Genomic DNA, 11,979 nt, shown 5'->3' with positions numbered 1-11,979 from the left:
AGGGAGACCAAACAGTGGCTCGTGTTTGCTTTTGGGGCAGGGAGTGCATTTGTTCTCAACATTAGGGCAGCTCCGGTTTACTGCAGCTTTATGACGTCTGTGTAAATGGGCCTTGTCCCTGTGAATTCATATTACCTTCTGCGGTAGGCTGCTGATGGATAAGAATTAGATGTTTCCATACTAAATAGATTTCCCAGTGCTTAAGTAACTGCCAAAGCCAAGAAACATGAGAAGAACCTCAAGGGAAGGGCTCAGGGTTTTGTAGCCTCTGGTGATGAGTTTCAGTGTTTTCTTCAGTGTACCGCTTCCAGATGCTCTTCACCAGCGAGGTCTGGAAGCTGGTTATGTGGCATTACACAATATGGCATTGCTCAGCGGCTTGTATTATGTCCTTTGTGTTGCAACTGTTTGTGGCATTTAATGGATTGTAACTGATACCAACCAATGTCAGAGAAATTATTTCAGACTGGGTTGTTGTTATGGAAGCCATAGGATGACACCAATAATCTGGAAGACTAAATAACTATTTACTAAAAATCTTTTATACAAAATCCGTGTAGAAAAATTACAATATTTACATGTTACCACAACCTACATCCACAAATAAAAACCTGCTACATTCATCATTCGACATAAAGTGAGATGAAAAGGTGCAAGCATACAAAGAGAAGTTGCTATATCTTTCTATTCATCTTCAAATGTGTCCTGTCAGATATTAGTTGATAGTCTTTCCCCAAGATAATATCTGACAAGCATGCCTTTGGATTATTCAGAAATAAAATACAATTATTCGGTATGATCCCTGTTGAGATATGCAGAGCATGCAGCCACAAGAATATGTACATTTAGATAAAAAAGGAAGATAATGCCAGGGAGCATTCCTCAAGCAACAGCGGGCATGGTGTTATATAGAGAGTTGAGGAGAGAACACAGAGCAAAAAAAATCTGTGTGTAATAGACAATTTGTCTTAGCATCAGCTGCAAGTTTGAGTCCCCCACTGTTTCCTTCCAGTCCTTTCTAGCAGCCATGACTCCTACGTTACACAGATCGGTTCTTAGCCATAAGGGAGGGTTTCTGACTCTAAGCTGCCACCAGTAAATCTGAAATACTTGTTCACAGTTCAAATAAACTTTCTTTCAAATAAGTTCCTAAAATAACATTTCTTTAAAAAAATAATTAACTTATTACAATAGATTGCTAAAAAAACCTCAAACCTGGTAGCATGGGTCAATCCTGTGCCGAGATCGAAAAGTCTGGTCTATTTTGCAAGAAGAACCTACAAAAGTCATTTCTCCAATATAGCAGACATCCAAATATGTAGGGAATGGCTTTGTTCTCCCTAGCCTTTTCTGGCAGGCAGAAAACTTCTGAATTAAATACTGAAATCAGAAAGAAAACTGTAGAAATATTTTCTGCTCTCTGTTGAAACAGATGATTTGGGAATGAGGCAAACCAAAGTGTTCCAGTAAACAATGAAGAATTTCACATATTTGATTACCACTGAAAACAGTATGTGTGATGCTACGTGAGAACAGCAGACAGAAGTTAAAACTCATCATTTTAGGCTTACGGCAGTGTGTTTCTTCGCCCTAACCTGTCAAAAGGAGGGTATTCCTGAAATTCTTCTCTTGCTGCTCAGACACAGGTATTTAAGTGAATGAACGTACCTGCTTTTCTGAAAGACAAAAGAAATGCAGGGGCTTGTGTCCATTCATTTCCTCTTGTTGACAAAGTAGTAAGATGAACGACGCGTGTTTACTCATGAGGCCCATATGCAAGGGCTGTACAGTGATTTCATTACCAGAATGTGGAGGTGAATGTGAGGGTTCCCACGGCAACCTTAGTGTATTAAAAAAAATAGACAAGCAGCTTTTCTCCTGGCATCATTCTGTTGACATAAAGTAACATTTGCAGAACAACTGTCTTCTTTTCCCTCCAGTTTTTTTTCACTTTCACCTTCTTTTCCCCATTGTTTTCTCTGAACCTGGACAAAATGCATTCATGGTACAAACTGGTATAGCTCCACTGACAATGCTGCAGATGTGCTGATGAGTGCTACCTGATTGATGCTGTGGACCTAGCCCACATGGCTTACACTTGCAAATCTTTTTTTTTTTTCCTTTTTTTTTAATACTATAAAATAGTCCTACTCACAGAGTTAAAAAATATAGTGGCCAGTTTTTAAAACAATTATGGATTTTAAAAAAAGTTATGAAAATTTTCCACCCATTCCTACAAATAAAATAAAAATCAAAACAGCATTACCCAGATTGCAGCTCTTGTTTAAGTAGGGATAGCTGTGTATGTTTTCTTTAAAACATTAGTCATTGGGATGTGTTATTCTGCATTACATCCTATCAAATACAGGCCAGTACAAACAAATATGAAAGAAACAGGTCATGCTTACTTTGTGGCAAATGTCTAATAGAATTCAGTATTTACAGAAAAACACATTTTTCTGGATCAGGTACTTGCTGTCAACAAGTGTAGCAGCAACTACATTACTGAACCTACTGGAAGCCTGGTGAAATCTCTGCAGCACAACAATTAAGTAAATAGGCACTATCATCACGTGCTGATCAAAATACTGATTGATTTCAGAACCTCTTCTGTGCCATTTCAGAGCTGGTTTTATGTACAACAGCCCAATTAAGACAAACTAATGTGTTTCCTCAAGCCACGATCCTGAAAAGTGCTTAAGCACATATTTAATTTCAAGCATGTAATACTCCGATTTAGTCAGACTGTTCATATGCTTAAAATTAATTAGGTGCTTAAGTGCTCTGCTAGATGAGATGAAGATGTGCAGTTTGAGTTTCTGATGGTCTTTCGCTTTCGTAAAACTCAGATACAAAGAAAGACCTCCACAGTAATTCCATGGGCATATGGGAAGCAGTACTTGCAAAGGCTCCTCACAGGAGCTGAGATATTCAAGACGAGACCAATGGAGACCACAAATAAAGCTTGATGTCCAGGCTCAGCCTCAAGCAACCGGGCCCAGAGCATCCTCCATCCCACCTGCCATGGCCGAGCTGGGCGTGGATCATCTCTGCAGAGGCGGTGGCGAGCGCTTACCTGCCTGGGGTTCTGGCTGAAGGTATCGTCTGCGGCGTGTGAAGCCCTCGCACGTCCCCAGCCTGGCTGGGCAGCGAGCCGCGGCGCTCGCGCCTGCACAAAGCATCGCCACGCGCAGCTGCTGACGCCCCTTCCCGGCGGGCGGGAGAGTATTCGGCAGGGTCGGACCTGGCGCTGAGCGAGCTGAGAAAGGGGAGTCTGGTATGGTCGGTACTGCTACAGTGTTTGCTTATTATCCCCTATTTTATAGAATTTTAAGCTGGTCCTGCCTAGGAAAACTGGCTCCTTTGGAGCGTGACTTTTGTCTTTTAACCGATCATAAAGGCTCCAAAAAAACTTGCTTCTTTGTCCATGTCAACTATGTCACTATTACTGACAGAGACAAAAATCCTGTCCTCTCTTTTCAGCTGAAACACACCACCTTGGTAGATGGAGTAAAGTCCATATTCTGCCTTTTTAGACCAGCAGCTTGTTCTTGCACTTTTCATGAGCAAAATGGGCTCTGGGTAATTAGTCAGTTTGTAAACGTATTGGACAAGCTGTTTTGGGTTCCTGATTTGTGCCAACAAATCTGAATCCTCGTTCTCATTTTCACGGAAACGAAAATAAATTTGCGAGTAGATGTAATAAAAGCCCGTTTGGGGTATCACTAACTCGCCATTTCTCAGCTCCACGTTGTACAGGAAAGAGTGGCCTTTCCTTGACGATTCCCAGTTGTTTATTTTTTGTCCGTTTCCTCTCCTGGGCAAGGAATCTACTTGAGAAAAAAAAAAAAAGAAAATGTTAAATTAAAAGCCAGGTAGTGAAGCCAGGTGTCTGCTAGTTGGGGAGTTTGTTTTTTAACAACGAAGTAAGGAAAGTTGTTCTTCCCAGCGGCTCATTAAGGTCCATTCTCCTTACAGAAGGAAGCTGTTTAGCTCTACGTGGGTATTCACATGAACCATTTGTATTTTTAATTTTTGTTCTCCCAAATAAAGAGAAAAATCATCATGTTGTTTCTTAGTAACAAAGTTAAAATATCCATTTCTGTCTGACACCCTCCAAAGCTGTAGAAACCCTACCAAGCCTTTCATTAACATGGCCTGAATGTCAAGTCTCTCCTGTCTCTGTCTCACATGTCTAATAGGTCTGTCACCATAGCAGCTGGGACTCGTGCAACTAACAGAAGGAAATTAAGGGAAAGAAAAGAGGAAAACGTAGCATTAGCAAGAAGGATATTTATTTTTTCCCCCTAATGAAGGTCCCAGAAGAAAAGTTAGTGAGGTACCCAGAGGCAACCGGCCTTCTCCCTGTCCTGCGAGAATCAGCTGGACAAAACCTTGTCTGGGACATGAAGACTTTTTAATGATTTGTTTCTTACTGTGAACTCAAGCAAGTATTAAAAGGTGTATGTAAGCACGAGGGTAGCAATGAGAGAGTAATTTCTGTGATCTTTAAATGTTTTTAAAGGTTTTTCCTTACTGCGTGGGGACTGTGAATTCTTCCTGTTGCTGTTGCCCGTCAGATGCGCCGCGATCCTGTTGGTGGGACTGCGCGGTGGCTGCCCGTCGGTGTGCGACAGCGTCAGGGCTCTCTCGGCTAAGGAAAGACGGGAAATGGAACCTCACGTTAGAAGCAAGGACGTAAGAAAGCACATCTGTCCCATTTGACTTGATTTTAAGGAATACGGATGCAATTTTTTTAATTGACTAAATCATAGACCGAATGCTATTTATTGTCTAATAAGGCTCAAATTTCTCTTTCGCTCTTGGTCTCATTGAAATGTCTTTATATGCCTCTTGTTCTCCTTTTTCTCCTTCCCTCATCCCAAAATTACCAACAGACAACTTAAAATACCCCATAATTTCACATTTATGATCAGTGATACAGCAGTTCAGTGCTGCTTGTTCCCAGGAGAGCAGACTGCTTAAATCAGTCACTGCTGTGGGACTCCAGTCCAGAAGCCAAGTCCTCTGCATTCACCTCGGTTACCTTGCTCTAAGCACTTCACCATATTTCTGCCTCCTGAAAATTTGCCTTCTAGTAGTAAGTAATCATTTTTCACTAACTTGCTGATGAAGAACTGTGTAACTGCACAAGATATTAGTCACTCGTTCCTGCACTTCAAAAAGATTCCTTGAGTCACTACATATCAGGTGCCACTAGCAGCTCCTTTTTGCCACAGATAATAAGATTATTATAATACCGTTGACTGCGGATATGTTTTCCTCATAGCTTCTCGACATGATCTGCCAACAAACACAGAGAAAACAAATTAGTTTGTCAGCAGAAACTGATAGGTGCAAGGAAGAGACACTCCTTTCACAAACTCTTGAATAAAGGGTATTCTAAATTTGATCAACAAGCAAATCAAAAAAAGCCCATTAATTTGGTGTAATAAAGTACTTCTACTTTTACAGCTTTTATGTAATGAAATACGTGGGAAAATATTTTCAAGAGAGCTCAGCCATCTGGGCTTTAAGTCTATCGGAAACTTTGACCCTCATGCTCTTCTTAACTAAGAAGAGATACAGTGTACAAGCACCAGCTCCCGCTCGCAGGATTCTTGGCAGTGTGCACTTCTGTGGGATCTTGGCTCTGGGAAATTAAATTTCATTTATTTTTATAACTCTACCTATCTATCTATCTAAGCTCCTAAGCCAGCATGCCTTACTTTGTGCATTCCCCTTCTTTATAACCGCTTCCGACTGCTAAAACGAGCCAGCCTGGTTACCAACGGCGGTGCAGCTGCAGCAAGCTGATGGTTTGAGATGATTTACCCAGGTGATTAACGTGGGCCCTGTATTGCCACTTAATGATGGGTTCGGCCACATTTCTATCTATCCTTATTATTATTGTTGTTATTATTATAATCATTATCATTATTATTTCTGACACGCAGGCTATATTATTATTTCTGGCACCCAGGGTATCTTTTTTTTTAAGCAATCGGGGAGCTAGCAGGTATATCAGATGTGTAAATGTCCACTAAATAAAACAATGTTTCCTTTATGCAGAAGTTCAGGGACTTGACTGGCAGAACTTCCACCAAAGGAGCTGAGATCTCTGAATACAGAGGAACTATTTTGGGCTGCAAGATTTGCCAGGTAAGTTTCAGCCAGAAGTGAATTTTTATGGAGGAAGTTTTTTAGATGCTGGAGATGGGATTTTGAAAACCATTCCAGAAGATTTTAGCCTTTCTGATTTTTCAGCCAGGCACATTTTCTTCTCTGTAGCCAAAATCATAAATATTGCGTGCAAGTCACGCAGGAGATGGTGTTCTCTGAACGCTGAGCTGGGAAGGTGTAGTGCCTGATGCTGTGTGCTCGCACGCTCTTTCCTCCCCAATACAGAACACGGCTCATGACCGGACCATTCCTCAGGCACCTTTTTACCTCTCCCTGTGTTACATTTCATTTCTCATGCCAGTCTCCCCGTGTTTCCAAAGAGGCAGTGACACCTCTGCTAGCACTACGATCTGTACGGTCAGGTAGAAAAAAGCTCGAGTCAAGCACTTCTACACTGAGGTATTTCAGACAAGCCAACCTACCACTGAAATTAGCTTATTAAAAACTGATTTTCTTGGCTTTATTATTTCCTGAATCTAGTGAAATCAGTCATGGGTTTTTTGGCTTCAGTGCAAGCACTCTGCAGCTGAAGCTGTGGCTTGACTATTGCTCTGCAATAAAACAATCCAAGAGCACCCTTTTATTCTGCTATCAGGATTATTTCAATTGTAATACCACCAAGCGCCACTGTTTCAGCATGTTGGTTCCCAAATACCTTTTTAATTAACTTTCCCAGGTGCCACTTTACTTGCCAGCAGGGATCAGCCGCTCTGTCTTCGCTTTCAATTAGGTCCAAGTTTTGGATGAAATTCCCGATTTCCTCCCCGGTGAGACAAGCAAAGCCGCTCTTGGAGTACGTGTCCCGGAGCTGCAGCAGAAGGGAAAGACGGGATTTTTCACCTGTGATGTGCTCGCAGAGGTTCAGCTGAGGTATGTCACTAAACTCACTATGCTTAGGAACATGCTTTCTTTTCTTTAAAGCATTTGCTAGTATGGTACAAGTTATGACTACAGAGACAGCAAGAGTAATTAATCCTGATTTTACATATTTATTTAATTACAATGGCATACCTAATATGCAAAAATATACTTACGTTATCTCCATGGACATAAATTTGGTGTCCAGCACTCAACTAAATAAGCTTCGTGAAAATTCAATACCCAAATTGCTAACACTGTGAATTTTTTAGTCTCTTTAGTTCTCTGTTAAAAACATTTCTTTTGCACGAGGGATTTTACTTCACAAATTAATGAGGATGAAATCAAATACCAGCCCTGAAAAGTATTTTCTATTCTATCTTTTCAGCGAATGTCATTCATAATCCAGGTTTTAGCTTGTTATACATCCACACTATATCCTTCCCCTATCCAGTTTGGGGTCTCTCCGTAACTGTATTTGACCAGAACAAAGTTCAGACAACAGAAATTACATTTGGATTCAAATAAAATTATAACACTGAATTCTTGTGACATGGGCCTATGTCTATATCCTCTAGGTATAGACGATACAGACATTTTTCCTTAGAGAAAACACATTTTTTTCTGATAAAGAGAAATGACTTTGAAGGGAGTGGCAAAACTCCTGTTGGCTCCAAGGGAATCTGACTGGGAGAGTTTCTATATAGCGGAAAGCTCTTCCCAAGCCCCGCCGCATCCGCAGGCACTCACAACTCCAGCTGGCGCTGTTGTTTAATGTACGAGCGCAGTAACCTGCGCTGCCTCCCGCAGTGCCAGCAGAGATCAGCTCCCCTTGGCTCTGAACTCCTCTTTGCTTCCAACTCGGTTGCTGCTGCATCAGCTGTAGGGACTGGTAAGGCTTGGTGTGCCAGCAAAGTACTACAGGAACTTGGAAGAAACAGCAATCAGCAATAAGCAGGCAAAGCATTCAGATGGTGGTCTTGTAAAATGTCACTCATGCTCAGGAAGTGTGGTTTGGTTTGCTGAACAGATACACTTACTCCACAAGTACCAGTTTCAGCTGTCCTTTGAGACCGGGGTATTGAAAGCAACAAATGGACTCACCTCCTCCTTCACACTCCATGCTTTTCCTGCCCGTTAGAAAACAAAGGCATTTAGGAAGTGAATTCCCACTCCAGGAGGATTAGGAGAATTCACCCCTACTACCCTGCAAGTCCTACTGGGTTGGGCATCAAAGTGAAACAGGGCCACCACCATGAGTGTTTGTGAAGGTTTGTGTGTCTTTGCTGAGGAGTTCAGTGCTAGTCTTAAATCAGGTTTCTTGTTTCAAGAACTCACTTAAACCCGTTAAAATTGTGTGCTTATTAGGGTAAAAACACAGTTAGAACTAAGGGCTCTGACAGATTTAACTACAGTAGGTTCTATAAGAAGTGGTTCGACGAATTTTTTAAAAATACATGTGAGCAGGTGAGATACTATTCTCTTGCTACAGCTCAACTCTGAGCTTTGCCCTCCTATCTGGAAGCAAACAGTCCTGCCCTTCTGCATTTTCCTTACCTGACATACTTTTCCCCCAAACAGCTTTACTATCCTGGCACTGTAACAGTATTTTGCATGCATTCTGAAATCCTCAGGGAATGCAACCTTGTACGAGCACTGTATGGTACTGAAGGACTGGTACTTGTGTTTTATGGGTAGAGAAAGCAAGGCATCGGGGTGTTGTGACTTACTCAAATGAGGTTTATCTGTAGCACGGGAGTTTCTAAGGTCACGAGTCCTGCAGAAATGCTATCCTGTAAAGCTCCTCTCCTACTCTAGGAGTAGTGTGTGGACTATGTTTTCAAAACAGAAGGAAGTCTGAGGATATTTTTCTTGCAGCCCTGTATCCTGAAGCATAATGAACTTTATTGTGCTTGTGTCTCAGCACTTCCTCCCATAGCAAAACTGTTAAACAAACGGTCATATTTGTAGTCCTACACAGATTACTAGAGACATAGAGAAAAAAACCTGCTAGTTATACATTATTCCTTTTGTAAAGATAAAAACATCTGCAGTCCGTGCAGCCATTTGGTGAAGGTGTACAAATGCAGATATTGTTGACAACAAAGGGAAGAGAAATGGACAGGCAAAAACTGCAGTTTATCTTTTGAGATTTATTCCAGATGCACCATGTGGACGTAGGATAGCAGACTGTGTTTCTAAATAAGCTTTTTCTTTTTTTATTGTGTGCCAGATGGCACACGCAAGAATATGTACTTAAGGTACCCCCTGCAGAGCCAGCAACCTTTGTAGCCCAGCAGACCTTGGTGTGGGCAGATTCAGCTTTTCACATCAAATGCAGGCTTGTTGTTATTCAGAAAGAGCAAGCTGTATTTTGGGCAAGTATCACTAGATGTGGTTGTGTCCCAGGTGTACATATTTGAATAAAAGGAAGGGAAAGATAAGTGTGGTTACTAATTACTTAGATTGACAAGCTTATTAGCAAAGGACTCTGAACTATATGCATGAAGAGATGAGAATGTGTTTATGTATTTTTCTTCATTAGCAGTATTATGTAACCTGATCTCATAAAACCAATACCTTTCTGTGACTCCCCCATTTCACCAAATATGGGACAGCCACAGCTATAAACTTAGCAGGAAAATGCGTTTTATACATTTGCAAAGTATGCGCGTTGGCTTATATTGTAGAATACTGTATACGCTTTAACATTTTCTTCAGACATCTCAGAAGACTCCACCTACTAAATTTTATGTGGAATAAATGCACAAGCAACGTAATATTCTACATTTATGCAATACTTTTTGAAGTTGTATAACTATAGTACACTTACCTGCAGTTAGGTTTACCTTTGTGCTAGGGAGAGTAACATACTGGTACAACTTAAAGCAGGATAGTAAATTTTTGAGCAAGACACTCAGGGAAACCCTGAGTACTAGGGAGTCAATGAAAAGCAGGACCACACACATAAAAGCTCACGGGACTACCGACTAAATGTAATTTTCTTGGAATGCAAATGATCTTTTGCAGGAAGAGGAAAAAGTTAAGCAGCAGCTAGCAGGCTTGAAGGCTGGCTGCGAGGAGACCAAAGCATCTAGACTGTACAATGGGTATTTTACAAGTCATTCCGAGGAATTCAGTGGTGTTTGCTGTCTGGGTGAAGTTCCTTTGGGATTAGTCACTGTCTAAAAACTATGGCTTTTCCTAGAGGAGGCATTTAAAAGGCACCTCAGCTCTCCCCAGGCTCTCTCCCCGTTGCCGGTGGGGCTAACCCAGCGGGCTGGCTGCGGGGGCTGCTGCCGTCCGGGCGCTGCTAACGGTTCTGCGCTCCCGCGGAGCACCACCGCCTGCGCGACAGCGCGTCCGGCCCTCGAAAGAAAAGCACATTTGCTAACCTCCCTGCCAAAAAAAAGTGTAACTTTTTATATTAAAAAAAAGGGGGGGGGGAACTTTTTAATTGTTCTTGCCTTGAACTCCGTCCCCTGCCTGCACCCCCAAGGCCCAGGGAAGCTCAGACAAAGGAGCAGGCACACACACAGAGAGACACACACACACACACAGAGACACACACACACACACAGAGACACACACACAGAGACACACAGAGACACACACAGACACACACCCACAGAGACACACACACACAGAGGCACACACACACACACACAGGCGCACACACACACACACACAGAGACACACACACACAGGCACACACCCCACCCCCCGCCAGCGAGGCTCTTTGTCCTTGTGCTCTCCCGCTGCACAAGCACCTTCCCGCTGGACAAGGCGGAGCGCGGGTCCCCCCTGTCGCCCGTCCCCCCCACCGACCTGTTTGAGCTCGTTGGTGAAGTAGAGGAAGGTGACGGCCACGCAGACGGACTGCAGGAGCACGGCGGCGACCAGCACGGCCCCGCACATCTGCCCGGGGCTGGGGCCGGCCGCGGGCAGCATCATGGCCGGGCAGCGCTCGCCCGAGGCAGCGCCGCGCTCTTCGCCCGCGGGGCTTTTCCCTCCGCCCGGAGGAGCGGGCTGGGCCGGGCCGGGCCGGGCCGGGCTTGGGGGTTCACCCACCGCTGTCCCGCGGCGAAGTGCGGCCCCGGCAGCCGCCCGGTGCAGGGCCCGCCCCCCGGCAGCCCCAGCCCCGCGGCGGCGGGCGGAGCGGGCGGGCCCTGCCTCCCCCCGGCCCGGCCCGTCCTGCCGCCGCGGCGGGGGGTGCGGGTCCTGCGGGGCGCCTCCCGCTCCCGCCCCCCGCCCCCTGAAGTGGGGGTGATTGCTCAGCCGTCGCGTTGCAGGGCATTTCTAAGCGGCCTTTGTGAGCGGTCACCGCGGGGCAGCGGTGGAAATGGGTCGTTTAAGCGATTAAGGCTCAGGCTAAGGGTAAAGAGGGGCCCGGCGTCTCCTGGCCCCGGGCTGCGTTACCCTTCTCTGTACCTTCTCCCGCGGAGCCGGTGCGAGGCCGGGAAGTGGCAGCGGGCCGGTAACTTGTACCTGTGCCGTGAGCAACGGCTCCGACAGCACAGCTCCTTCCCGCGGCCCTGGCACGCTTAACGTCGTGGAACAGGAGCGCCGGGTGCATTTTGGGCTTGCTTTATCTGAAGTCGCTTTTGGGTTTGGCTGGTTGGTTTTCAAACCCCTAAGTCTTCTTGCAGACTTTTCTCCAGACCGTTGAGCCCAGCTGAAGTTTTCCAAAGGCACATGCATCTGCTCTAGTTGAAGATGTCCCTGCTCACTGCAGGGGGGTTGGACAAGATGGCCTTTAAAGGTCCCTTCCAGCCCAAACCATTCTGTGTTTCTATGATTCACGATGTGACCATTCCACCGGGCTTTTGACACCTTCACCTCACACAGACTGTGGATTATAAGCAGCTTCATAAATTATCTGCAGATGCTTTAAAACCAGCAGAGGCAGCACCGCTATGGTCTGCTGACAGTGCAGCC

At 44.4% G+C, this 11,979-nt stretch overlaps 1 protein-coding gene across 1 annotated transcript; it reads right to left on the bottom strand.

Annotated features, from left to right (window-relative positions):
* Window positions 1-3,384: 3,384 nt before the first annotated feature.
* TNFSF10 (TNF superfamily member 10) lies at window positions 3,385-10,995 on the bottom strand (the record flags this gene model as incomplete). The annotated part of the gene is made up of 5 exons (XM_082003632.1): window positions 3,385-3,833; window positions 4,538-4,654; window positions 5,262-5,304; window positions 6,839-6,991; window positions 10,870-10,995. The coding sequence occupies 5 exons, from the start codon at window positions 10,993-10,995 to the stop codon at window positions 3,385-3,387; spliced, it is 888 nt and encodes a 295-aa protein (XP_081859758.1).
* Window positions 10,996-11,979: the final 984 nt, after the last annotated feature.

This window comes from Phaethon aethereus, assembly GCF_964289735.1.
Source record: "Phaethon aethereus genome assembly, chromosome: 9".
NCBI lineage: Eukaryota > Metazoa > Chordata > Aves > Phaethontiformes > Phaethontidae > Phaethon > Phaethon aethereus.
Note: the sequence above shows the minus strand (reverse complement) of the source record. Positions and strands in the feature narration are given on the sequence as shown.